The sequence below is a fragment of the Barbus barbus genome, assembly GCF_936440315.1.
Source record: "Barbus barbus genome assembly, chromosome: 40".
NCBI classification, from domain to species: domain Eukaryota; kingdom Metazoa; phylum Chordata; class Actinopteri; order Cypriniformes; family Cyprinidae; genus Barbus; species Barbus barbus.
Window position 1 is genome coordinate 22,448,255 of NC_136718.1, and position 26,562 is coordinate 22,474,816.

At 39.7% G+C, this 26,562-nt stretch overlaps 1 protein-coding gene across 1 annotated transcript; it reads right to left on the reverse strand.

Annotated features, from left to right (window-relative positions):
- Positions 1 to 15,975: 15,975 nt before the first annotated feature.
- Positions 15,976 to 23,800, reverse strand: LOC306859386 (protein-glutamine gamma-glutamyltransferase K-like; the record flags this gene model as incomplete). Its single annotated transcript, XM_079400400.1, has 13 exons — positions 15,976 to 16,117; positions 16,199 to 16,335; positions 16,498 to 16,658; positions 16,757 to 17,041; positions 17,128 to 17,281; positions 17,377 to 17,569; positions 17,723 to 17,861; positions 17,951 to 18,128; positions 18,257 to 18,364; positions 18,520 to 18,638; positions 18,739 to 18,990; positions 19,081 to 19,272; positions 23,797 to 23,800. The coding sequence occupies 13 exons, from the start codon at positions 23,798 to 23,800 to the stop codon at positions 15,976 to 15,978; spliced, it is 2,064 nt and encodes a 687-aa protein (XP_079256526.1).
- Positions 23,801 to 26,562: the final 2,762 nt, after the last annotated feature.

Here is a 26,562-nt window from a genome sequence, read left to right on the forward strand (position 1 = left end):
AAGGACTTTGCAGGCAGAGGAGCCCAAAACATGAAAGCAATAAACAGTTTCATGTTAAGTATTTTCCTCCCATAGAAAAGAGTTATAAAAATAATTAACGTGGCTTAATAAATTAAGAATGTAATATTAATAGACAAAAGACAAAATGATGTACGTACTGTATTTTCTGTTTGTTTTATACATACTGTAATATTTGTTTGGTATTATCGCAATAAATAAAAAACTGTGATATGAAAAGGCCAAATTCGGTATAGTTTATAAAAATATATAGGCTTACTATGTATGTACAGGTAAGCAGATGAACCCAGAACATGAATGCAACACGCTGAATTTCATTTTCTCTAATTGCAATATAAAAACATTTAATATGGTGCAATTAATGGAGGAAGACAGTGATAAAGACCAAATAAGACTAAATTCGGTATACAGCTTGTTAATAAAATATACTATGTTGCAAGCAGCTGAGCCCAGAATATATATGCAAACATGCTAAACAACATGTTAAGCATTTTACTCCCTTAGAAAACCGTTATAATGAAAATTTAAAGTGGCTTAATGCATTAAGAAATAATTTTAAAAAGCTAAACTCAGTACACACCTTACAGTAATACCTATACAGGTATAATATGCACTATGTGAAGGATTTCCTTCCTCCCCTTTTCATTTCTTTTGTAGCTTGGAGTTCCGGTTCATCTCTCACTGTAGTCAAAAGTATCCGTTTGCCGCTTGCGCTCGGAGCCGCTGAGTCACGTGATGGCATGACAAACAAACCCAGCGTAGCTGGGGAGGAGCAGCAATGTTTGCATACAAGATGTGAAAAGAGCAGCATATACACCCACAGACATGTCTACACTTTGTTGTATGTATTAAGCAATGTTATTAAGTGTATAGGAGAAAAAATGAACCTAAAGAATCGATCTTATCAGGCTAGTATCCATTCCATACCAATACCAATGTTGGTATCGATGCTATCGATATTAGGATCGATACGCCCACCCCTACCCGGCACTCCTGTCTTGTTCAGGCTCAATTCTGGTTTCATGTCGGGGTTCGGACACTCACGCTCCAGGTTTGTTCTTGCTGTGGGAGCGTGCGGTCTCGGGTTCGCTTGGGCCGTGCGCTCCTCTTTCCGTGTGTGTGTTTTGTTCGTTGTTTTGTTACACGCAGCTCCTTCTTTGGCTGCGTGCTTTCTCTTGTTTTGTCTTGTTCTGTGTTGCATGCAGCTTGTGTTTTTTTTCACTGGCTGCATGCGTTCATGTTTTGTGAACACGCGGCTTATGAGTCTCCTCGTTAGCTGCGTGTTCGTGTCCTGTTTTGCACATGGCTAATAATTTTTGTTTTGCTGGCCATGTGCTTGTGTTTTTGTTTTGTGTGAGCACATGGCTTGTCTTGTTTGGTTCTATGTGCCATGTGCTCTCATGTCAATTGTCTTGACCCCACCCACCTTATTTCCTGATTATTGGTTAATTTGCCCCATCTGTGTTATCTCGTTACCCTCCTCATTTGCTCCCTTCATAATCTCCTTGTGTTTGCAGTCCTGTGCCAGTTTGTTGTCAATATTACGCTGATTGAGCCTTGCCTTGCCAATTTCCCCTATGGGGTCATTTTTGTTGTTTATTTCATTTTTTGTATTAATAAAATAAATTGTATTAATAAATTTTATTAATTGTAAAATTGATTATTTATAACCCAAAACATAGTGCCCCAGATTTTAGCATGAGCTGTCCCACATTATAAAATCCCAAACTTCTTAAACAATTTGACACAAGGAGCACTAATATATGTGCCATTTCCCCTTTAATTACAAATTCGGAAAATTTTCTTCTGATATATATGGGGAACATCTTGGGGATTTCATAATGGTAGGCTATAGCATTTTGATATATTGTTTTGGCTTCATATGGAAATATGATGCACAAGTCAAAATTTAAAAAAGTGTCCCACATTACACTAATCCACCCTACTATAATCTGCTATAATATAAAAACATATTAAGTGTTCATGCAGTTATTAGTTTGTTGTTGTTTGTTTAGGATTGTAATACTTTTATTTCCGTCATTAATAACAAACAACAAACAAACAGTAAGTAGTTATTTTTGCCTGGCTTGCTTTCTGTGTTCTGCAATATTTAACATTCAAATGTAATGTTGTAATGTGTTTTACAGCTGCCAGTAAGTTGCATTCTTTCACGTGGGTTCATTTTGTTGACTGTTGTTATAGAAACAGATCTTTCAGCACTGAGTTGAACGTCACATGCTCAGTGTTGCGCCCAGGATCCGATCCAATTGGGCGATACTGAATTTGATTGTGTGGGGAAAAATTGGCCTGGGCGTGTGGACAAAATTTGGGCTGGTTTGGGGTCAGTTTGGCGGTTTTCAAACATCTTGTATAGGGTAATTGGTTAACAAACAAACCCAAGTTTGCTTGCACTGCACCCAGTCATCACGCAATGCAGAGGCGGCTAGTGCTGATGTTGACAGGCGCACTTATAGCCAATCACTAGGGATCAGCAGAGGTGATGATTCACGACACGAGTGACCGGTTTTTATCACGATACCGGATCAGATTTGGAATGTAGAACTGAATTACATTGAGAGAGTGTGTTTATGCAGCTCGTAACACTAGTAAAACATTTATAATTAGACTTATAATTAATCATTTAAATAGTTATGTCTTAAATATATATTCCAATATTCTAAAAGCAAACTGACATGTAACCTTTTTGACATATATTTAGAAAAAAACAGAATTTCATATGTTAAACACACATGATTTAATATGGTTAATTTTTTTATTATTATTATTAATGCTGAGGCTGCATTGAGACAAGATTAACAATAAAGCAAATATGATCAGTTTTAAAGGTTTTCATTAGCATTACCATTAGAAAACAACCAAAAGTAGACCCCAGGTAATATAAAATGCTTATGATAGTTACAGAGTGTAAAGTTTGCAAACATAAAACCAAAAATGGCTCTAAGATATAATTAATATAACGTAGACATGGACACTTCAGTTCTAGCTCATATTTCATTCATTTGATTCACAATCAGGCACGATCATAATCTGCAGAAGAATTAATTACCAATTCCATATCCCACTATATTACTTAGTAAAGAAAAAAATTACTAATCAAGAGAATTAAAAAAATGCTACAAGTTTCCAAGACCACAGTCAAGCTGTCTGAAAATCATTCATGTAAAATGCACATTTGAAAGTTGAACTGTTACAGCTAATTCAACAGAACCTTCTTTCCAATAAAACTTTCCTCTGTTTTAGTTATCTGTTTGGTTTAACAGTGCTGTTTGACAACAGTGTTGGCAAATCATAGGCGGAGTTTCACATTTTTGCCTGGAGGGGCACCTACCGGTAGACCATGAGCTCTGATTTTTTATTTTTTACACACCGTATATACCTTTTTTTTTTTGCACACTGCATATACCATATTTTCTACATTTTCAATTATTTATAGGCTGTGTCCAAATTCAGGGTCTGCATCCTCCTTAGGATCCTTCCTACCCGGTTGAAGGAGGAGGGATCCTCCGACGTCCGCAAAACCCGGAAGTCGGTGTTTGTGAATTTGGACAGCCTACCCTTCTTTCCGTTCCCTCCCTTACCCGTTGTTCATATCCTGTCGCCTAGCAACCGTGACAGCGCCAAGCAAGAAGCGGGAAAATGGACAAACAAAGAGTTATTCTCCTCATTTTAATTATTTTGGAAGAAATAAAGCAATTAAATAAATTAAATACTTTCTTTGCTCGTTGTCGGAGAGTTTTTTATATCAGACTACAAGACAGTCACATCCAGGTAAGCCATTATAGCCTATTTTTATTTGTTTTTAAGTATTCTACTAATTTCTCCTACAAATTCATTGAGCCGAAGCATAAACTTTAGCTTGTTTTGTCAGAGAAACTCCTCTCCCACTCCGCTACCGCTCGCTTCGTCCGCCATTACGCTCTGCCGAAAAGAATTATGGGATAGGTAGGACGCGAAAGGATCCACCACACCCATCCTTCCAATTCGGGGAAAAGGAGGACGTATTTGTGGGCCGCATTTGAAGGATCCTACGAATTTGGACAGCCTTCGTCGCGGCGCTGTGACGTAACATCCTTCAAATGAGTACTCCGAAGGATGCAGACCCTGAATTTGGACACAGCCATAGCCTATATATTTTCTTCATTTAAAGGAGCACTGCGTAAGTTCTGAAATTTCTAACAGTTACTGACACCAGTGGCCGTTAGAGGAACTGCAGCCAGTCTCATGCTCGTTCTCGGTGCGCACTAAATGAGGCTTTTTTTTTGTTTGTTTGTTTTTTGTTTTAAGCTTACGATGAGCTTTTGTGGGTGTCTGGGTTGTGCTGGAGGCTGGTCGCTTCTTTCCGTCCACAGAGTCCATTTCAAACACTACCGCTAGCGATTGCCGCTGTAGACGAGAACGCGCATGACGTCACATTTTGTGAATTTTCGCGCCAATTTAGACCCGACTCCTCCAGACACAACTGAGCCTACAGGCTGATAGAGGCAACCTTGGTGGACAGTCAAGGTGTCATTCTTCCTATTACATTATGGTTGGCTCATAAATGGACAAATGAAAACTCTATCTTAAAGATTTTTTTAAGTAAAAACCTACACATAGCCCCTTTAAAATACAATTACAACAACGACTGGTTGGCTATACAAAGAGTGGAATAAAAACTTATGTCTTACCTAATGTAGAAGAATCCGCCTCTTTTGAGAAGTGTCAAAGTTAGAGACCTCCACGCTTTTTATTGTGGGTTTATTAAAAAAACGACGAATATACATTTTGTTCATTTAGTGTATCTTTGCAGAAAGCAGGAAGAGAACGAGAAGAGAGTCCACTCACGCGATACTTTGAGATTCGCGAGTTGTGAGAGTAGGTTTTTTGGGGGGGTTTTTTACATTTAATTACAAATAATTTTGCCTTAACATACTCATTAAAATAAGATAATGCAAATAAAATGAGACAATCTGAAAATATTTTTGTATTCATAGATCTGACAAAATCGATTGGCTCTGATCTGGGGGGGCAGTGCCCCCCCCAGCCCCCCCCAAACTCCGCCTATGTGGCGAATCCATGCACCTGAGTGAGCTGAGGACAATTGAATGATGCTAGGAGTTTTTGTGGGCCGTGACACTTAGGAATAAACTTCTCTGTCAGACACACTGTGGCATGCCCTGCAATGTCACTGTGAAAGAAAGAAGGATTATTTAATGCTATTTAAGCATAAATATATATTTTTAAATATTTTGTTTAAAAAATTAAAGTACAGAATGAAGCAACGATCAGGCTTAATTAATTAAGCAATTAATTAAATAAATTTTACCCATAGTTGACAACTCTGGCATGCTGCAGTCGAAGTCCAACAAAGCGGAATACAGAGTTCTTCAGGACACAAGGCAGTGGATTCTGGAAAGTGATTTTGACTGGCACTTCTTGACCCGATATAGCATCACATCCAGGCTGAGAAGAACCACAAACAAGACACAATTTAGCACTAGATGATTTCATCCAATCAAAAGATTAAGCAGTTCAACTGTAATTTTAAACTCACAGTGATAACAAGGTCTGGTGTGCGCAGTCTGAAGCTGTACTGGGTGGCCAGTTCCTTATACTCATCAAAACTCCGGGTCCATTCCAGAGGTCTGCCTAATGTGGGAAAAAGTGACAAATACTGACTGAATACTCATGCTTTCATTACAAGTTTCTTTACCCATATGCTGCACTATACGAACTGTGTGGTCTCATCTATTGCAACTCTTACAAAACTTTATAATTTCTCACATTCAGAAGGCTTGAGCTGCTCAATGCATGTCTGGTCTCTCTTCAGGAAGGTCTTCCGGACTCCAGTGTAGTACATGGCTGCAACCTGGCTGTAGAGGGTGATGCTACGAGGTGAGCTGCATTTGTTATTTAGATTGATGCAAAGCACAGCATCTTTGCCCACACATGGTCCATCCCCTTTTAGGTTGACTTCACAGACAACATCCTCAGCACAGGGCAGTTGGTATGCACATCTCTTGGAGCCATGACGAAGAGCTGTTTCCAAAGCAGTGCACTTCTCAGAAGAACCTGATCGATGAAAGTAGAAGGAAAATTTAAAGAGGAATGAAACACAGGAGAGACGTCAACCTTCGTTATTTGTATAAGCACTGTGGTTCAAAGTGTTGGGAGCTTAGCCAGATGTTTTAATAGTAATGGTGTAGTTTTTACCAAGTGGGTGTTTGTAGAGATTTGTGATGTCTATACGTTGATCTGAGCTGACAGCCTTGGTGCTGATGCAGTGACCTACTACATCCTTCTCAACGTGGATAATGCTAAATGTTCCATTGCTTTTCTTTTGCCAGTAAACTTTATCATTGTTCACCTAGAACACACAGAGACAAACAGGAATCATAAGTCGTTATATGTTGGAGTTGACGGCCATGCTTGCCCAGGCAGCCGCGAGTATTGGGCTGGAGGTCAACAGACCGCCCAGTCCCGAGCCCTCGTGACTGGATGATTGATTTATCGGGGCGGGACGCGGCTCACAACCACGCTCTGCCCCGGTGCCTTTCTTTCCGGAGGTGCATGAGGAGCTGACAAAGTCGTGGACGGCCCCTTTCACGGCCAGAAGCCGCTCGTCTCCCTCCTCCATCCTCATTACCCTCGATGGCGGGGCGGCTAGGGGGTATGTGGACATTCCCCAGGTGGAGAGAGAGCGGTTGTGGTGCACTTGTACCCGCAAAACGTCGCCACTTGGAGGAATCGTCCGCGTCTCCCGTCTAAAGCCTGTAAGTTGACGACTGCTATCGCGGCCAAGGCTTACAGTGCTGCGGGCCAGGCCGCCTCTGCCTTGCATGCCATGGCTATCCTGCAGGTACACCAAGCCAAGGCCCTGAAACAAGTGCACGAGGGTAGTACCGACCCGGGGTTGATGCAGGAGCTGCGCAACTGACTTCGTTATGGCAACTGACTTCACCCTCCGGGCAACTAAAGTCACGGTGCGGCCCAAGAGGGCCCAATAGCGCCATCTCTGGCTCAACCTGGCAGAGATGAAGGACGTCAACAAAGTACGCTTTCTAGATGCTCCCATCTCCCAGGCTGGGCTGTTCGGTGACACTGTCGAGGGCTTTGCCCAGCAGTTCTCGGCAGTGCAAAAGCAGACCGAGGCGATCCAGGACATCCTGCCCCGGCAGAATGCTCCAGCTGCCACCACTGGCCCCGAGGGCCAGGCCTCAGTCTGCTCGTAGCCATGGGCGCCCTCCTGCATCCTCCAGAGCTGCTCCGCCCCGTGCTGAATCGACACCTAGGCCGGTGCGTTGAGCCTCTCGCAAGAGTGCGGCGCCCCCCGTGTCCCAGCCGGCCCCCAAGTCCTCTAGGAAGTCGACAAAGTGGCCCCGACGCGGGGAATGAGTGATGGTGTCCACCACAGTCTGTGGCAGGCCATTCAAGTCTGCCGCGTCCCATCCAGGAGTCACACATGGAGGTTCCACAGATCTGGACGCGGGTGCCATATGGTGCCAAGCCCCTGAGAAAGGAGGTCCTTCCTCAGAGGAATGCACCAAGGAGGGGCTGTCGCGAGGAGCATGAGTTCCGGAAACCAGGTCCGGGTGGGCCAATATGGCACAACCAACAAGACCTGCTCCTCGTCCTCCCTGACCTTGCATATAGTCTGTGCGAGCAGGCTCACTGGGGGAAAAGCATACTTGCCCAAGGCCAGCTATGTGCCAGTGCGTCCGTGCCGAGGGGGGCCACGGTCAGGGAGTAATACAGCTGGCAGTGGGACGACTCGCGGGAAGCAAACAGGTCTACCTGAGCTTCCCCGAATCGACTTCAATCAGCTGGATCATCTCGGGATGGAGTCGCCATTCTCCGGGGAACGTGAGATGCCATGAGAGCGCGTCAGCTGCACGATTGAGCTCCCCCGGAATGTGGACGGCACACAGCGATTTGAGCTGTGTCTGACTCCAGAGGAGGAGATGGCAGGCGAGCTGTGACATGTGGCGTGATTGTAGACCTCCCTGACGGTTGATGTACGAAACAGCCGCAGTGTTGTCCGTACGGACCAACATATGCTTGCCTAACAGCAGTGGCCGGAAATGCCTCAAGGCCAAATGAACCTGCAAGCACTGCCCTCGGAGGAGGCAGACCCAGCCTTGGCTATTCTGTCCTTCCTGCAGGAGCTGCTGGATAAAGGACGTTCCCCTTCCACACTCAAGGTGGTCTTTCACGCCCCTATAGCAGGCCAATTAATTAACCTGGACGTACCGGCCTTACAGGCCAGGGTCCTCTCTGCTTAGATGAGTGTAAATGCATACGTTGTGGGAACAATCCTGACAGAGAATTCTTGGCTGCGAGGCGCTCGAGCTCTCTGGTGGGTTCCTTGCATTCTTCGGTCCTGGAAGTACTGAGTATGTAAGAGTTACATGGAACGATCACCCAGGCCGAGCATAACCTCTATGAGTTTAGCTCGCTTCCCTATGGGCATTAAATGCTTATGGAGGTATATTATGCAGTCGTTCCTTAGCACGGCGTGATTGAATTGTTTTCCCATAACAAGGGAACAATTGTTTTCTTTAACAAGACGCAGTACGAGTGGAACCTCGGTTCCCTGAGATACGGAATGAGTACTGCGTACTTTGCCGTGCCAGACAGCTGCACGACTCAGTCGTCGCTTCAGTCGAAGTAACCTGAGGATTCTATGGCGAAACGGCCGCTTATATATAGCCAGATAGCCCCGCCAATTCTGTCAGGCTTCGTCGACATAAGCTCGTGCAGCTCCGCTGCTGACCCATTGGTTCGTTTTTTACACACTGCACGAACCAATAGTCATGCAGTTTCACTGCGTGATTGAATAAGACTTCAGTTCAGGAGAAAAAAGGCTTTTTCCCATAGCATATTTAACAAGACGCAGTACTCGTTCCGTATCTCAGGGAACCGAGGTTACGACAGTAACCGAGTACGTTTTTACTAGTGCACCTCATTTTTTAGGGCAAATACAGTACATTGCTTTGCAACTTGCTTTGCAGTTTCAGAGTTTTAAATATTTAACAAAATGCATAGCAACAACAACAACAAAAAAATTCAATATGACATTTGGTGAGACAGTTTTATGTGTGGCATTAATTATGGAAGTAGAAAAGATTAACTCCTTGAACAGCTAACTGGACATATAATATGAGCCATCATCCCTATATGTGATTCATGTTTGCATAGTAGGTTTTAATGCACTGGGTGTGTATTAGTCCTACTTAGTGTTATTGGTAATTGTATAATTATTGTATAGTTTCATATCTTGCTCTGTCAGCATCTTTGTTTTTAAATATGTACTAATTTCACTCAAGTCACCTCATGTAAAATATTTGTTCATTGGCATTGGTTCATTGTTGTGAACAAGCATAACAGGTTCTGTTGTCAGCAGATACTATTGAGAGGAATGACTTCAGAAGGACACATTATGAAACCAAAAAATATATCCAGGTGAAAGTACTAGTACTCAAGTGTTTGGGTATAAGTAATACTATAAAGACATCCGTAAGTAAAAGGTGTGCAATGAAAGGAATTACTGGTTCCTGTGTAATGTAGTGATGTTGTAAATAGATTCATTTCCGTGAACAGATATCTTGCAGATCTGTAATGTAAGCCCACTACAATGAGAGTTGTGTGCAAAACCAGTGAACAAGTAGTAGAAAACTCGCCACAGTTTTTCTCAACAGAAACACCAGCTTGTATTGGATACATGAATATAAATATACTCCAAAATTCTTGTTTCTACACCTTTTTTCCCCCCAGTGTATGATTTGACTATGGTCTTATGCAAAAGAGACTAATATTTTCCCATCAGACAGCAACCCTTATTTTTATGAGTGTGAAATTAATTACTCATTTTACGACATAACTTTTTTTTTTCTTTTGTCAGGTTTTAATGAGATTTTGAATATCAGATTTTCAATGAAGAATTTTGGACTACACTTTACATATGTGAGTGACTTAAAGTTGGATGCTTACACTTAGGTGCATACTTGCACACATTTATTGGCTAACCCACTCTCTACAGTATATACACTTGCTGTAAAAGAGACAGAGATGGGTGTGTTTCTATATGAATTTATCATTTGATTGTTATTGCAACATGCAGTAGGTACACTCCATTTTGCATATTAGCTGTGCTGGGTAGTAACTGATCACATATAGCCTAATCTGGATTATATAATCAGATTCCAAAATGTAAGTGGGCTATTTGTAATTGGATTATATTACATTTTAAAATACTTATAATAATACTCATAAGTCTACATCTACTTTTTTATTGAGTACATGATAACATATCTACGCAATAGCAAGACATTATTTATAATTGACTTTCCCTAGTTCCTCTTTCTCATATTTTAAATTGTTCCTTCTATAATAGCCTACCACTTTTATACATTCAGAAAATCTTTTTTTGTTACAGTTTCACACAAAGACCAGTCACTAGTCAGGTGGCTATAATTAAACTAAAAATTGAGAGGCTACGTAGCATTTGAGGGCTAGATTTACAAAAAATATTTTAATTTTAAGAAGTGTTTTCTCAACATTTTAACATTGATGAATTTACTTGAAGTACTCCCTGAGATTTTAAGGTAACAAATTAATAATAAAAAAATGAATAGAAGTAACACAGTTGCATGACAACGGCTCTCTGGCGTCGTTTAATGGTCCCACGAAATCCAGGTAAACAAATATTTCATATTTTTTTAAATGTGTTTTATTTTAACTGTTATTTTAAAAACAATTAGTTTCGATTTTACATTTTTATAATTTTATTATTCTAATTTTATTGAACCTATGATCCAGTTTGGGAAAGTTTGAGGTAATGTAATGTTAAATGCACGTTGTTAATAAATTAATAAACAAGTTAGGTCAAAAGTATTGTGATTTATATTTCCTAAAATGTGTAATGTAATCAAATTAAAATTAAATTAAAAAAAATAAAATTACATTACTAACTACATTTTTATTGTGTAATTTGTAATCAGTAGGGGACTACATTTTATAAGTAATCTACCCAGCACTGAATATTATGAATATCTTTTCGTTGGTCCAGATATCCTGTACTAGTTATAGACTCATAACCACATATTAAAGAGATTAAATTATCCATGTTTGTTCTAAATGCTTAGGCAGCACACAACAATAATACTAAATTAGGAAAATAATCAACATAAAACAACAACAAATCTTTTGCCATGGATTTTCAAATATTTTTAATCAGATGATTTCTTTAATGAACACAGACATTTCAACTTTAACATTAGTATATGGTAGGTGACGTGAAACAAAACGAGAAGCATTTAGAGAAGCACTTTATGACATCACAAATGCAAATGACATTTACCAGATTAAATCTCGGTTCATGTGATCGATGAGCTGGAATTTCTCATCCAAATAGATGTCAGTTGTCAGACAAATGTCAAATCTCCTTTTTTAATGATGAGTGCCAAAATAGTCATGTCTAGGTCACTGGTTTAATTCTCATATAATTCATTTTGACTGTGGCTCCTGAGGAAGGAGAGTATTAAGACAGCTGCAGGGGTGGCAGGGAGACGTCCCCTAATAACCCCCCCCCCCCCCCCCCCCCAAACCAGGAGATGTACTGGTATGGGGGGGGGGGGGGGGGGCAAACATCGGTGAACTGCGATAACCAGCTGACGACCCTGCAGCTGGCCTAATGGCATGGGAGGAGGTGTGTCAGGCTGAAAAGCCATGCAGGTACAAGAGCTTACCTGTGATATAGATTTATTATTTCTGTATATTTATTTATTCTTTTTAGAGAGTGTGTTTCACCAAATTAAGAACTTGCCTGATTAATTCCCTGGTTAATTATCATTCTCACTCATGGAAATGTATAGTTCTACTTTAAGGTCACGACACTGATTACAGAACCAAAGCTAAATTACAACCCCAAATCAGAAAAAGTTGGGACAATATGAAAAACGCAAATAAAAAAAGAAAGTAGTGATTTCTAAATTTACTTTGACTTGTATTTCATTGCAGACAATATGAACACAAAATATTTCATGTTTTGTCTGGTCAACTTAATTTAATTTGTAAATATACATCCTTTCCTGTCATTCAGACCTGCAACACATTCCAAAAAAGGTTGGGACAGGAGCAATTTAGGGCTAGTAATCAGGTAAATTGGTTAAGTAATGATGTGATTTGAAACAGGTGATGTCAACAGGTGATTGGAATTATGATTTGGTACAAAAGCAGCATCCAAGAAAGGTCTAGTCCTTTAGGAGCAAAGATGGGCCGAGGATCGCCAGTTTGCCAACAAATACGTGAGAAAATTATTGAAATGTTTAAAAACAATGTTCCTCAAAGAAAGATAGGAAGAGATTTGGATATTTCACCTTCAACAGTGCATAACATAATTAAAAGATTCAAGGAATCTGGAGGAATTTCAGTGCGTAAAGGACAAGGGCGCAAGCCTAAGCTGAACAACCGTGATCTCCCTCAGGCGACGCTGCATCAAGAATCGTCATTCATCTATAAGCGATATCACCATATGGGCTCAGGACTACTTTTGCAAACCTTTGTCAAGTACCACAATGCGTAGCTACATCCACAAAAACTGTACTGTGCCAAAAGGAAGCCCTATGTTAACAGTGTCCAGAAGCGCTGTCAAATTCTCTGGGCTCGTAGGCATCTGGGATGGACCATCACACAGTGGAAACGTGAACTGTGGTCAGATGAATTAGTATTTCAGTTTTTTTTTTTTGGGAGAAATGGACGCCGTGTGATCCGGACCAAAGAAGAAAAGGATCATCCAGACTGTTACCAGCAACAAGTCCAAAAGCCAGGGTCTGTCATGGTATGAGGTTGTGTCAGTGCCCTTGGCAAAGGTAACCTTCACTTCTGTGATGGCATCATTAATGCTGAAAAGTACATTGAGATTTTGGAGCACAATATGCTGCCTTCAAGAAGACATCTTTTCCAGGGACGCCCATGCATATTTCAACAAGACAATGCAAAACCCCATTCTGCACACACTACAGAGTCTTGGCTGCGGAGGAAGAGGGTGCGGGTACTTGACTGGCCTGCCTGCAGTCCCGACCTGTCTCCAATAGAGAATGTGTGGCGCATTTTGAAGCGCAAAATGCGACCACGAAGACCCTGTACTGTTGCCCACCTTAAGACTTGTTTGCAGGAAGAATGGGTCAAAATTACTCCTGAAACACTTCATCACTTGGTGTCTTCAGTCCCTAGACATCTTTTAAGTGTTGTGAAAAAGAATGTCAACATTACAAAGTGGTAAGTGATTTACTGTTCCAACTTTTTAAATGTGTTGCAAGAACCAAAATTGGAATGTTTATTTTGAAAAAAACAACAAAATTCATGAGGAACACATTAAATGTGCTGTTGTATTGTTTTCAATGTAATACAGGTCAAAGATAATTTAACAAAGTACTGTTTTCAGTTTGATTTTAATTTAACATACCGTCCCAACTTTTTCTAATTTGGGATTGTAATTGAAGTTGTTTATTTTTAAATTAAATGCATTTTAGGTTAAAACAGACATGATTTTGTTGGAAAATCATCTCATTGATTGCAAATGCATCAACATCTGCTACTTAAAGTTTTAAAATGTTTCTTTTGGAAAACAGTCATAGTCTAGTTTTAACTAGTGCACCTATTTTTTTTAGGACACATACATTGCTTTGCAACTGTCATGCAATTTCAAATATTTAACAATGCATAGCAACAGTAAAAATTAAATATGACACATTTGTCTAGACAGTGTTACACGTGGCATTAATTGGCGTGTCACAGTCACCAATTGAGCTGCCTCTGCACTACATTTCCCAGCATCCCTCTTGCCACTCACCTGCACTCCCTTGTCAATCACTCACACCTGGAATCTATCAGCGGCTCCGCCTCACCTGTCGCGGCTAATCAAGCTCCCCGTAAGAACATGCTCACTCCACACTCTCATTGTCTGGTCTCACAGTTGTGTTGCTTGACTCACCACTCTGGTTAGTTACCTCCAAGTACTCCAGCGTGCCACTGATCCTCAGCTCCGGGCTAGCCACCTGAAAGCAAGGTGCTCCGGGCTAGCCACCTGAAAGCAAGGAGCTCCGGGCTAGCCTCCTGAAAGCAAGGAGAGGACTCATTGCCTCACCCAGTTAAGCTCCCCGTCCATTTAACTTGCCTGAGTACTTGCCTGAATGTTGATGTCTAGTCTACACCTGCCTCAGTCTACAATAAACCTGCTGTTATATTGACTTACCGTTGTGTTTGCTGACATAGGGCAGTAGAGCAGCTTCACTCCTTTTGAACCACTAACTGGACATATGAGCCATCACCAAATGCATTTCAGGTCTGCATAGAAAGTGTTAATGCGCTAGGTGTGTACTAGTCCTACTTAGTGTAATTAGTAATTTGATATAGTCATGTGAAGTTTCACATCTTCCTCTGTCTGCATCTTTGTTTTTAAATATGCACTAATTTGAGTCCCTTCATGTAAACTGTTCATTGTTCAAGTATAACAGGTTCTCTTGTCAGCAGATGCTGTTTAGAGCAGGGGTGGGGAACATTGATCCTGAAGGGAGCTAAACTCTGAAGAGACACTGGCCCTCTAGGATCAATGTCCCCCACCCCTGGTTTAGAAGAATGACTTCAGAAGGACATGTTCAGGCCAGATTGTGTCCAGGGACTGAACTGTTAGTTAAGTAATACTACGAAGAGTTATAAAAGCTAAAATATGCAGTGAAAAGAGTTGCTGGCTCCTGTGTAGAAGGAAAAATAAATGGATTCAATTATGTGGACCGATAACACTCATCAAGTAGATCTGCAATGCAAGCATACTACAATGAGGGGTGTGACTTAAACAAAACCAGTACAAAACTTTGTTATAGCTCGCCACACATTTTTCCAGTTGACAATAGCTTGTGATGGATACATAAACACAAAACTTGTGATTTCACAGTCTTACACAAAATATTTTCCCATGCCTTAAAGAGCATGAAATTGTGTGCACGCCCATCCATCTAAAAGTCTAGACTTTTGATCAGCAGAGAATGGACAGAGTTATGTTATAGGTGTGTATGCCGGATATGTATAAATATATGTATACATTCATTTGAATAGTCAAAGTGGGGTTAGTGAAAGTAATTTAATGTAATACTTAAGTTTAAACTTAATACAAGTCTTTTGCAAATTATATGACCAACACAATCGGAGTAAAATTTTAATAAAAATAAGTGTCTTCAGAATTTGGTTACCTGTCTTTTTTACTGACAGCAGCACTGGAGCTGACCTGAAAAACAAAACTAATGTTCTCCAGAATGCTTTGAGATGTTCAGAGGAAGAACATCTGACTGTCTGCACAAGGAGTCAGTGACACTGTGACACTCATTTACTTACATTTGAAAGTGCAAAATATGAAATGTCTTATTCATTTTACAGTGTAGAATTTGTCTTTATTCCAGGTTTTTATTATATTTTGAAACTCAGAATTTCAATATAGTCTCAGGTTTTTGAACATGAATTTGGGTGTGAATTACTGAAAACTGAAGGCTTACGCTTATAAATATACTTGCACACACCTATAGGCCAACCCACTGTCTGTATACACCTACTATAAATATTGACAGAGATGGGTGTTTATATATACATTTATTATCATTTGAATGTATTGAAACATATAGTAGGCATAACTTTCATAATGTTTCTCAGTTCACCCACTCTTAACTATATAGCAAAGTGATTAATATATTTAATGCTGAAGCAGCAATTAACAATACACCTAAATTAAGAATATCTACCATAAAAAGACCCACAAATATTTGAGTTTTCAAAGGTTTTTAATCAAAGTTGTTTTTTTTTCTTTCATGACAACATGAAAAACAACTGTGTATCTGAGATCATTATGGACAAGTTTACAGTTCAAAGCAACAGCCATTTCTTCTCTTCAGGTAATTAAATACTTTTTCACTGTTTAATAGTAATGTTGGCAACTCCATGCACTTGATTAAGTTGGGAACAGTCAAGTGATGCCAGAATTTTGTGTGTGCCATGCCGCACTGGAACAAATGTCTCTGTGAGGTTCACTGTGGCCAGGCTTGCAATATCACTGGGGAAGTGAGAGAATTATTACATGTAGAAATACATATAGGTAAATTATCCTGTGAGATCAGAGCTGAATTAATCTTACCCATAGTTAACAATTCTGGCATGCTTCAGTCCCAGACCCTCAATACGGAATACCACATTCTTTAGACTGCAAGAAAGTGGATTCTGGAATGTGATTTTTACTGGCATTTCTTGACCCACGACAGCATCACATACTGGCTAAAAGATAAAAATATCACAATTTTATATGCCATAACATTTTACACATTTATTCAAAAATCATGATAAATGGCCAGTTTCCACCAATAATATTGTAATTGTTACCCTCTAGGCCATCAGCAACCCATGAGGAGTTTGAAAGACAGCACCTGATAAACTCACAGAAATAACTAGATCTGGTGTGCACAGTCTGAAGTGGAACTGGGTTGCAAGAATCTGCTTGGTCTCAGCCACGTGTCCAAAGAGATGGAGCATCAAGGCCACCTGGTCTACTAGGTAGTTCTTATACTCGTCATATCGCAGAGTCCATGGCACAGTCTGGACTATAGAACAAAGAGTTAAACACAGAATTTTTTCAAGTATATTTTTAAAACATTTGCAATCTTTCTCTTACAGTACAGGGTTGATTATCATTGCTTACCCTCACAGGCCTTCATCTCAATGTTCATTTGGCTCTTCCTCACTAAGGCATAATGGACTCCGGTGTAGTATGTGGCTGCCACTTGACTGTACAGGGTGACGGTACGAGGTGAGTTGCATTTATTCTTCAAAACGATGGAAAGCACAGCATCCTTGCCCACGCATGGTCCATCACCCTGCATGGTGACTTTAACGCTTACATCCTCAGCACAGGGCAATGGGTAGGTACACTGCTTGGAGCCGTGACGAATTGCTGTCTCTAAAGCAATGCGCTGTTCCTCTGTACCTGATAAATGTTAATAAATTCGACATTTAACATCAAGATATTTCCTAATTGTGACTGTTACCTTACTGAGATTTGTGAGATTTCACCTCGTGGATGTTTGTAGAGGTGTGTGATATCAAAGCGCTTGTCTGAACCGACAGCTTTGGTGCTGATACAGTGACCAACTGCATTTTTTTCAAAGTGGACAACCCCAAATGTCCCATCACATCTCTGTTGCCAGTAGACTCTATCATTGTTCACCTAAAACACAATCAACAGTACTACTATAGCACTTGCGTTTACATGTGAGAGAAACGTTAAAACGCTCATGATGGAATGTTAAGGAACTGACGCACTTCAGCAAAAACAAATGGTGCATCGTGCTTCAGGAAGGTTTGTCCAGTGCGGATCGCAGCAACAGAGGTGGGGCCGCAGCGGAAGAAGCCCTGGCTGGTCAGTTGAGGAGTGGAATCAAGCACCTGCCAACCTCCGAAACCAGATGGCAGATCAGTTCGTGTCATCCAGGCCTCATTCCACACGTGGTAGTTCCTACGTGGAAGAGAAGGAGAGTCATGGAAAGAGAAAATGAACTGTGAAAGGAATAGAAAAGTGATAGCAAAAATTAACACCATTTCAAAGACTATATATCAATATAGTATACACATGCAACAGTGTTAAATCTTTGTTTGCAAGAATACTTACCAGATTGAATTACAGTTCATATGATCAATCAGCTGGAATTTCTCATCCAAATAGACGTCAGTTGTCAAACAAACATCAGTGTCGTGAGCAGAACAGAAGTTTGAAACTGGACGAGCAGGAATACCCAAACACCTCAACACTACGAGAAAGACAGGAGAAATAAATGCATTACATCTATAATCACTTTATCAAAATGTTTCTCCTCGTCCAGTCTGCAGGAAGTCTTACATGTGTTGGTGACTCCAGCAAAAACCAAGCTCTGTCCATATTTGACAGGTATTCCTCCACATTTGTAGTATTGTTTCAGGATGGCACTGCTGCTGCACCAGGATGTCGGAGCAGTTCCATCTCCATAGTAGTTTGACCAGTTACCCACCAGCACACCACAGTCTTTGTTGGCAATAACCTGATAAGGAGAGATGATTGAAAAGCTTCATGCAGATGTACTGCACTAAAAACAAAGCAAATCAGACCATTGTGTCAGGCTTTACAACTTCAAATCAGGGTGCTGATGAGAAGAAAATGAAGACTCACCATGTCAGACACCACTCTTGAAATGTTAATGGGGCTTCCCCATCCTGAGCAAGGTGTGCAGCTCTGCTCCAACACATACATGCATGCAGGCAAGATTCCCTCTTCAAACTAACAAACGGACAGCAGAAAGGAAGAAAATATAGAAACATTTCAGCCAATCACCCTTCTGGTAATAGTTTTCTACACATTACAGGCCACAAGGTCTCAGACTTGAGTTTCTATTACTGTGTTCTGCAAAATTTGAGTTAAAGTTTGGCTCTTACTTGACCAAAGTTCCATGTTCTGCAGCCAATCTGCTGCTTAGTTCCATAGTAGATTCTGCCCATGTCATTCAGCACATATTCAGCTCTCTCTGAGTCATCATTCAGGTACACACAGTCATCTGATACAGAAACAGATATAGTTGAATTGTTAAGTAATTTTTTTGTTGCTGACAAGTGTGTTTGAGTGTTTCGATTTCAGGTATATAATGAAACGCATACCTTTACACCAGGGGTTGAACAGCATGTAAATGTCATTTTCAGGAACACAAGGTAAAGTGAATCTGCCTCCTGGACAGTGTGTCACGACACTGAGCTGGTATCGTCCAATGCAAGCAGTTGGAGCAGAGTACACACACAGTTTGATTCGGTTTTGTCCTTGTTCAACTATCTTTGCTCCCCAGCAGTCTTTCTTGAATTCTTCCACTATTGGAACGATCACATAAGTGCCGTCCCGGATGGATGGGATATGACCTGTAAAATGCACAGAAGAACAAGAGATTCCAGTGAGGGTGTAATAATAAACTATTAGTCATGTGCATGTTAAAAAGGGCTATAGCTGACCAAGTTTCAGCTCCAGGTGAAGTTTGTCTCTATTTGGAATAAAAGCTCGGCTCAGCTCAACCCACATCTGAAAACACTGTCCCCTGCGGATGATAAGGTGATCACTTTGATAACAATCTGTGTGATGCTCCAGTCGATTTTGCCCTTTTCTGCCTTTAAGGAGGTCAACAGAGCACAACTGCAGTGCTGCATCTGAGGACAAGCAAGAGCAGAAAAACAATCAAAGATCTGTCCTTGACATTAGATCTTGCATTCCCACCATGCAGTGCAATAAGCTTATTTACTCTTACCAAAACTTCCACAAGTTTGTATGCCTTTTAAATCACTGCATGGGCTGATATCACAAACTGGCCGGCCACATGCCCCCTCCTGCTCTTCTGATAGCAGTTTGATTCCAGTGCAAATATTTTCACAAGACATATTATAAAAGCTGTAAAAGTAGACACGAGAAAGAGAATGGACAAATAAAATAAAAGCTGTCATTTTAGATGGATAATCATTCAAAATAAATGGCTTCTCAAATGTATTTATTTGTCAGTCTTAATATACATGAACATTTAAAAAATATATATTTAAAATATAACTTCTGACTGGTATTGTATTTCTGTCTCTTACTTGATCTTAAAAGATAAAATACAGATGCCAGTGTTATAAAAGCAATGGTTAAATGTTAAACCAGGTCACAATCTTAAAATACTTACATGTTAGTGGTCCTTGTCCCTGAAATGTACTTTTTATCGGTTTATTTAGACAGTAATCAGAGTATTTGTTCTCAGAGAGCTTGAATTAATAAAGCATGTGAAAGCAGGTCTTGCTGGGACGAACTGCTGCTGCTCCAAATGAAACGCATCGGTATATAATGACCTCCTCTCCACCCGAACTGCGCATAGTTTGTGAAAGTCTTTTCTTCATGGTGAGTCACACGTTTTATCTTTTACACAAAATAATGAGTCAAATTAATAGTGTAGAATACAGGAGCATTGTTGTATAATTGCTCTGGTGCTGAGCTGTATGTTAGAAATGTAAAAGCAGGCAATTATGCAGTTTTCTCACACATACTTTGTTACTGGCATTGTTTTGTGTAATATGATCCAGATGGCTACATCAATGTAATCTCATAATTATTTTTTTAGATAAACTTAATGCTGATTATTAATAATGAAAGAATGTACACATAATGATAGATGTTTAAGATTAAGTGAGCTACTTACATGTATTTACTAGAGTATCAAAGGTGATGACATCTACTGACCTACGTGTTTTATTTTTTTATAAATAAATTGTCTGCTGTCAGTTGGTCATTTGTTAAAAGTCCCGCCCACTCGAGAGCTCACCCAATCAACAAATAGAGAAGCTGGACTTCCAGGTGGGTTTAAAATGTTGATTATAATATATTACGTAACAATGCTGTTTTGTGTTATTTCCTACTAAATATAAACTTTAAAGGACAAATCAAGTGACTCCTGTTAGAGAGTAGAGATCAGACCTGACAAACATTATAAGAATTGATAAATAGATAAACACAAAGTTATGAATGCGTTGAGGTAAACAGAAAAAATAAAAATAAATCCTCATACTATGTAAATGCATTACATTTTAAGGTATGATGAAGGTCATTACGCTTCAAAATAACATTTGTAAAGGATGTGAAAAATAATGAACTTGAATATAATATAATGAATGCATTTATGTCTGTACATGCATGCATAGAGGGAAAACTCTTAAAGATATTATTTTCTTGAAAGAACTGTCTGCCAATAAATATTAATATAAACTGTTGTAGAAAATTTAAAAGAACACCAATTTTACACAATATCATGCTTGCCTAACATTCGGTCAATGCAAAGTTGACCACAGAGAAGCATCCAGAGTATACACAACCCTTCCTGATACACTAGTAATACTGACTGCAGAGAGGAGGTTAAAAAAAAATATTTAAAAAAAGTCAGAAGTAATTATGTACACTGCACTAACAAAGCCTGAAAGTGAAAGATGGGAGCTTGAGATTGCTTCATTTTCCTGCCTGCCATGCTGCTGTTTGTAGCTCCGTGTAGCTTTGTTTATCTGAAGAAATTTCTGTCTTACTCGATCTGTTGTTTAAATCGCTAAAGTATAATTTAATTCTCACCATATTTATGATTTAAGACTAATTTGACATCATCCGCCTTTAATCTCTTAATCTAAACCATGAACGCTGTGCGTAGCAGCGCGTTAGCATTCTGTTAGCCTATTAGCTTGTCAATTGAATCTCCATTCACGTTTTCTACCGCTTCAGAGCCTCTGCAACAGGGCAACTGGGTGACTGTGAGGCGGAATAGTTGCGGGTCAAAACACCGCTCTTCTGTTCCGATCAAAACACCAAACAGTTTCTCCCCACTCAGTGATGCACCCACTGAGAAACCTGATGAAAGTGCTCGAGTTATTGGCGATTCTATTATACGGAACGTGAAAATAGAGACACTGGCCACCATAGTCCAATGTTTACCGGGAGCTAGAGCGCTTGACATCTACAGCTTTACAGTATTTAGACGGGGAAATAGTGTCGAAATAGTGTGATTCACCTATGGCCAGACAAAATCAGCAGTTTAAATCTAGGCTGCAGCAGAGTCAGATTCTGGAAAAAATTCTGGATGCCAGCTTCTCTCATTTTCTTCCTAATTGGCGCAAATGCACTTCTTTTTGCATTGAACGGAGAAAAATCTGACAGCGTTGCTGTTTTCACCGAGGCGTGAAGTCTGGTGGCCCACAGAATGAGATCCCTGTCCGTGTACCACAGCAGTTTAAAGATGAAAACCTGTGGTTTAGCGCGATCTGAGGAGTGCCTTGTGTACACACGATGCACTCACTTCACTTCAATCTCTTTGCCCACCAGAGATGGGAGCCACGTCAGTAGCAATCTTTTCAAAAAGCCCATAAAGTCATCCTTTTCGGAACCTTCAGGCAATCCAACCAGATGGAGATTGCTGAACCTAATGCGATCCTTTAAGTCCACAACCTGTTGCTCGAGTGCGGCTACAAGCCTATCGTGATCTGATTTGTTGTTCTCTCATCTCCCCTGTAAGAAGATCTAGTTTAGAGCATAGCGACTGAACAACCGACAAATGAGAAGCGAACTCGTTCTTAGAATGTTACACATTTTGAGGACAGTGTTTGACATCTTGTCCATCATATCGCTTGTGGTTGGTGGCTTGGATTTCTTCTTAATCGGATGAGCTGATGGAGACAACTCCTGCTGTTTCCAATTGTATGCCATTAGGAAAAGTATTCTTAATGAATAAAACTTAAAATAAAACAAAACAAAAAAAATCAGCAATAAGGGGCCAGACATACGGAGCACTTCTCAAGTGTGACTAGGTTCATGAGCATGTCACGTGACTTCTCGCCAGCACTTTTAAATTTGCCAAGATGTCATGCACTCTGGCTCCCGGTAAACATTGGACTATGGTGGCTGGTGTCTCTATTTTCACGTTCCGTACAATAGAATCGCCAATAACTAGAGCACTTTCTTCAGGTTTCTCAGTGGGTGCATAACTAAGTGGGGAGAACTTGTTTGATGTTTTGATCAGAACGAAAGAGCGGAGTTTTGACCTGCGACTATACCGCCTCACAGTCACCCAGTTGCCCTGCTGCAGAGGCGCTGAAACCGGAACCGAACAATGTACAGGAGTCACTGAGCTAGTCGCATCCAAAGCAGCATCTCTAATTCTGAAATCTTCTCTGTCAGCCCAACTATTACCCTGCATTTATCACATGTGAATTCCAACAGAGACAGATAAACTGTACATGTGGCAAGCGGTGCAGGTGACGATGCAAGGAGAAGCCATTACTCACCATGATTGTAGAGTAATTCCGACTCACCAAAGTTGTTTGATGGACTCCTCAAAAAAAGGAGCGAGAGAGAAAAGAAACCGAGTGAGAGAGCAGTAGAATACGTGAATGGAGATGCGATTGACAACTTAATAGGCTAACGGAATGCTAACGTGCTACTACGCACAGCGCTCGTGGTTTAGATAAAGAGATTAAAGGTGGATGATGTCAAATTAGTCTTAAATTGTAAATATGGTGAGAATTAAATTATACTTTAGCAATTTAAACAACAGATCGAGTAAGACAGAAATTTCTTCAGATAAACAAAGCTACACGGAGCTACAAACAGCAGCAAGGGAGGCAGAAACAGGAAGCGATCTCAACTCAATTAGATATCTTTCTACAAAAGCACTTTTTGTAACTGATATGATCACTGACCTTAAACTAGATGTGCTTTGTTTGACAGAAACCTGGCTAAAACCAGATGATTACATTACTTTAAACGAGTCTACCCCCCAAGATTACTGTTACAAACATTCACGTCCAAAAGGTAAAGGGGGAGGTGTTGCTACAATTTATAGCAATATTTTCAGTATTTCTCAGAGGTCGGGTTTCAATTATAATTAATTTGAAGTAATGGTGCTTCATATAACGTTATCCAAAGAAACAAGTGTTAATGATAAATCCCCTGTGATGTTTGTACTGGCTACTATATACAGGCCACCAGGGCACCATACAGACTTTATTAAAGAATTTGCTGATTTTCTATCTGAGTTAGTGCTGGCTGCAGATTAAGTCCCAATTGTTGGTGATTTTAATATCCATGTTGATAATGAAAAGTATTTGTTGGGATCGGCATTTATAGACATTCAAAACTTTATTGGTGTTAAACAACGTGTCAGGACTTACTCATAGTCGAAATCATACTCGAGATTTAATACTGTCGCATGGAATTGATGTCAGTGGCGTTTAAATTTTGCAGCAGAGCGATGATATCTCATATCATTATCTAGTTTCGTGTATATTCCATATAGCTAAAGCTGTAAAGCCAACTCCTTGTTACAAATATGGTAGAACCATCACATCGACCACATAAGACTGCTTTATAAATAATCTTCTTGACTTATCTCAGTTCCTCAGCATATCCAACAGCGCAGAACAACTTGATGATGTAACAGAAATTATGGACTCTCTCTTTTCTAGCATTTTAGATACGGTTCATCCTTTACGCTTAAGCAAGTTTAAGGAAGAGAGTGCAACACCGTGGTATAATGAGCACACTCGGGTCCTAAAGAGAGCAGCCCGGAAAATGGAGCGCCGCTGGAGAAAAACTAAATTAGAGGTATTTCGTATTGCTTGGCGGGAAAAAACTGTCTCCTACAGGAAAGCCTTAAAAACTGCTAGGTCTGCTTACTTTACGTCTCTTGTAGAAGAAACCAAACACAACCCCAAGTATTTATTCAATACAGTGGCTAAATTAACAAAAAATATAACATCAGCAGGTGCAGACATTATAAGATTGAGATAAAATTGTAACCATGCAGATGTCAGCCACAGTATCACATCAGATAGTACGCTATAGATCCCCTGAGGAACAATTCCACTCATTCTCTTCTATTGGAAATGAAGAATTGTATAAACTTGTTAAATCATCTAAGCCAACAACCTGTATGTTAGACCCTGTTCCATCTAAGCTAATAAAAGAGGTGCTTCTAGAAGTAATAGATCCTCTTTTGACTATTGTTAACTCATCATTGTCATTAGGATATGTCCCAAAAACCTTCAAACTGGCTGTTATTAAGCCTCTCATTAAAAAAACACAACTTGACCCCAAAGAATTATGTAATTTCAGACCGATCTCGAATCTCCCTTTTCTGTCAAAGTATCTTCACAACTATGCTCCTTCTTAAAGAAAAATGCAATATGTGAGGAATTCCAGTCAGGTTTTAGACCATATCATAGTACCGAGACTGCTCTCATTAGAGTTACAAATGACCTGCTCTTATCATCTGATCATGGTTGTATCTTTCTATTAGTGTTTCTATTAGAGCCCCAAAGACTGATCCTCAGTGAAAACCCTGTCTCCTAGACAGCCACTCTGCTGTAGCCTAGATTTAAACTGCTGAGTGACTGGTGACTTGACTTGAGTACTTAATTCCACACAACAATTAAGAGCTTTGAGTCTCTGAGAAGTGATACAGAATGACACCAGATCATGAAAAGTCTACTAGTTTCTTTGATGTAGCTAAATAGGAGAAAACGCCCAAACCTTTTCAAAATGCATGTTTTTCTTTTCCTAGACAAATGCAGTGACCAGCAAAACTGTCCTGTGTGGTTCCTGCCGTCTTGGATTTTTTCTGTATTGATGGACTTGTAACATGTAGCATGTCAGATTAATTATGGGTAAGACTGACTAAAGCATTATAATAATTGTCTTTAATACATAATAGTGCAATTTAGGAGATTATAAAATGCTTTACACTAAACTGTCGTTTCAGAGCAACCCTGTTTTCAAAATACAGTGATGAAAGCTCATTAGGCACTTCTTGAGAGTTTTTCATTTGCTATTTTGGTTTCCACCCAACATTTTCATCAGCTTGTCACACCGCCCTATATTACATTGATTTCTAACTGAACTAAATGATTTTGGTTTGTGATTAACACAATGGAATGGGAGATGCACTACGTGTTACCATCTAATTGGTTATATAATTAGTTCTCATTGTTTTTCAGTGACATTCCTGACCATACTGACATTTATTCCCTTCTAGTTTGAGTTGCCAAGATAATTGTCAGGGGAAAAAAAACTTTTAAACTTTTTCACACAAAGACATTGTGTTAGTAACTTCAAGAAGCACTTAAACCTTTTCACATGGATTGATTTTGAATTGGATGGAAGGAACAATAGAAAGATGGATGGATAGAACAATGTGTATATCGATACATGGGATTCCTGGGATTCAGAGTTTTTAAAGTGGTGGTTCACCAAAATGAATCGTTACAAGCTTTTCATAATACTTTAGTATGCCCATTATACTGAATAAAAATAATTATCATATTTAAAAAAAAAAAAAAAAAAAATAGCATGAAATAATGCCTAAATATCTTCAACAAGCATTTTGTCATGTCCCTGAGGCATTTCACTGAGTTTGTACTTAATTAAAAATATTAACAAAATTTTTGGCAATAATGTAAGCATTTATTTGTGTTCCTTTTCTTGTGAAAATATAAAAAAAAAAAAAAAGGATGATATTTTATTTTTAAAAAAACAGACTTTAAAGTTTCGTCTCTCAGTATGAACTCAACCCCGTCACACTAACCAATCTACGCCCATAATAATTTAGACTCCACTCACATGTGACATCATTGACCAGAAAAGACATCATTCAGATCTCTTTAATAGTGGTGCAGAAAATGGTTAGTAGTATCACACATATTATTCATATTTTTGAGGCATATTATAGTCAGGGAAGGTACTGCCTAGTTTAACAACTCAGCCCTGTCACATAAAATTAAAATGGAAAATTATTATCTTTCAATGTTTTTTTTTTATTATCCGTAATGTACTTATTTTATTGCTTCAATATTTTGTCTACTCTCCTAACTACATGAGGAGCAGTGGCCACTTTAAGAGAAAAACCACAACCCCATCACAAATATATGTATTTCTTATTG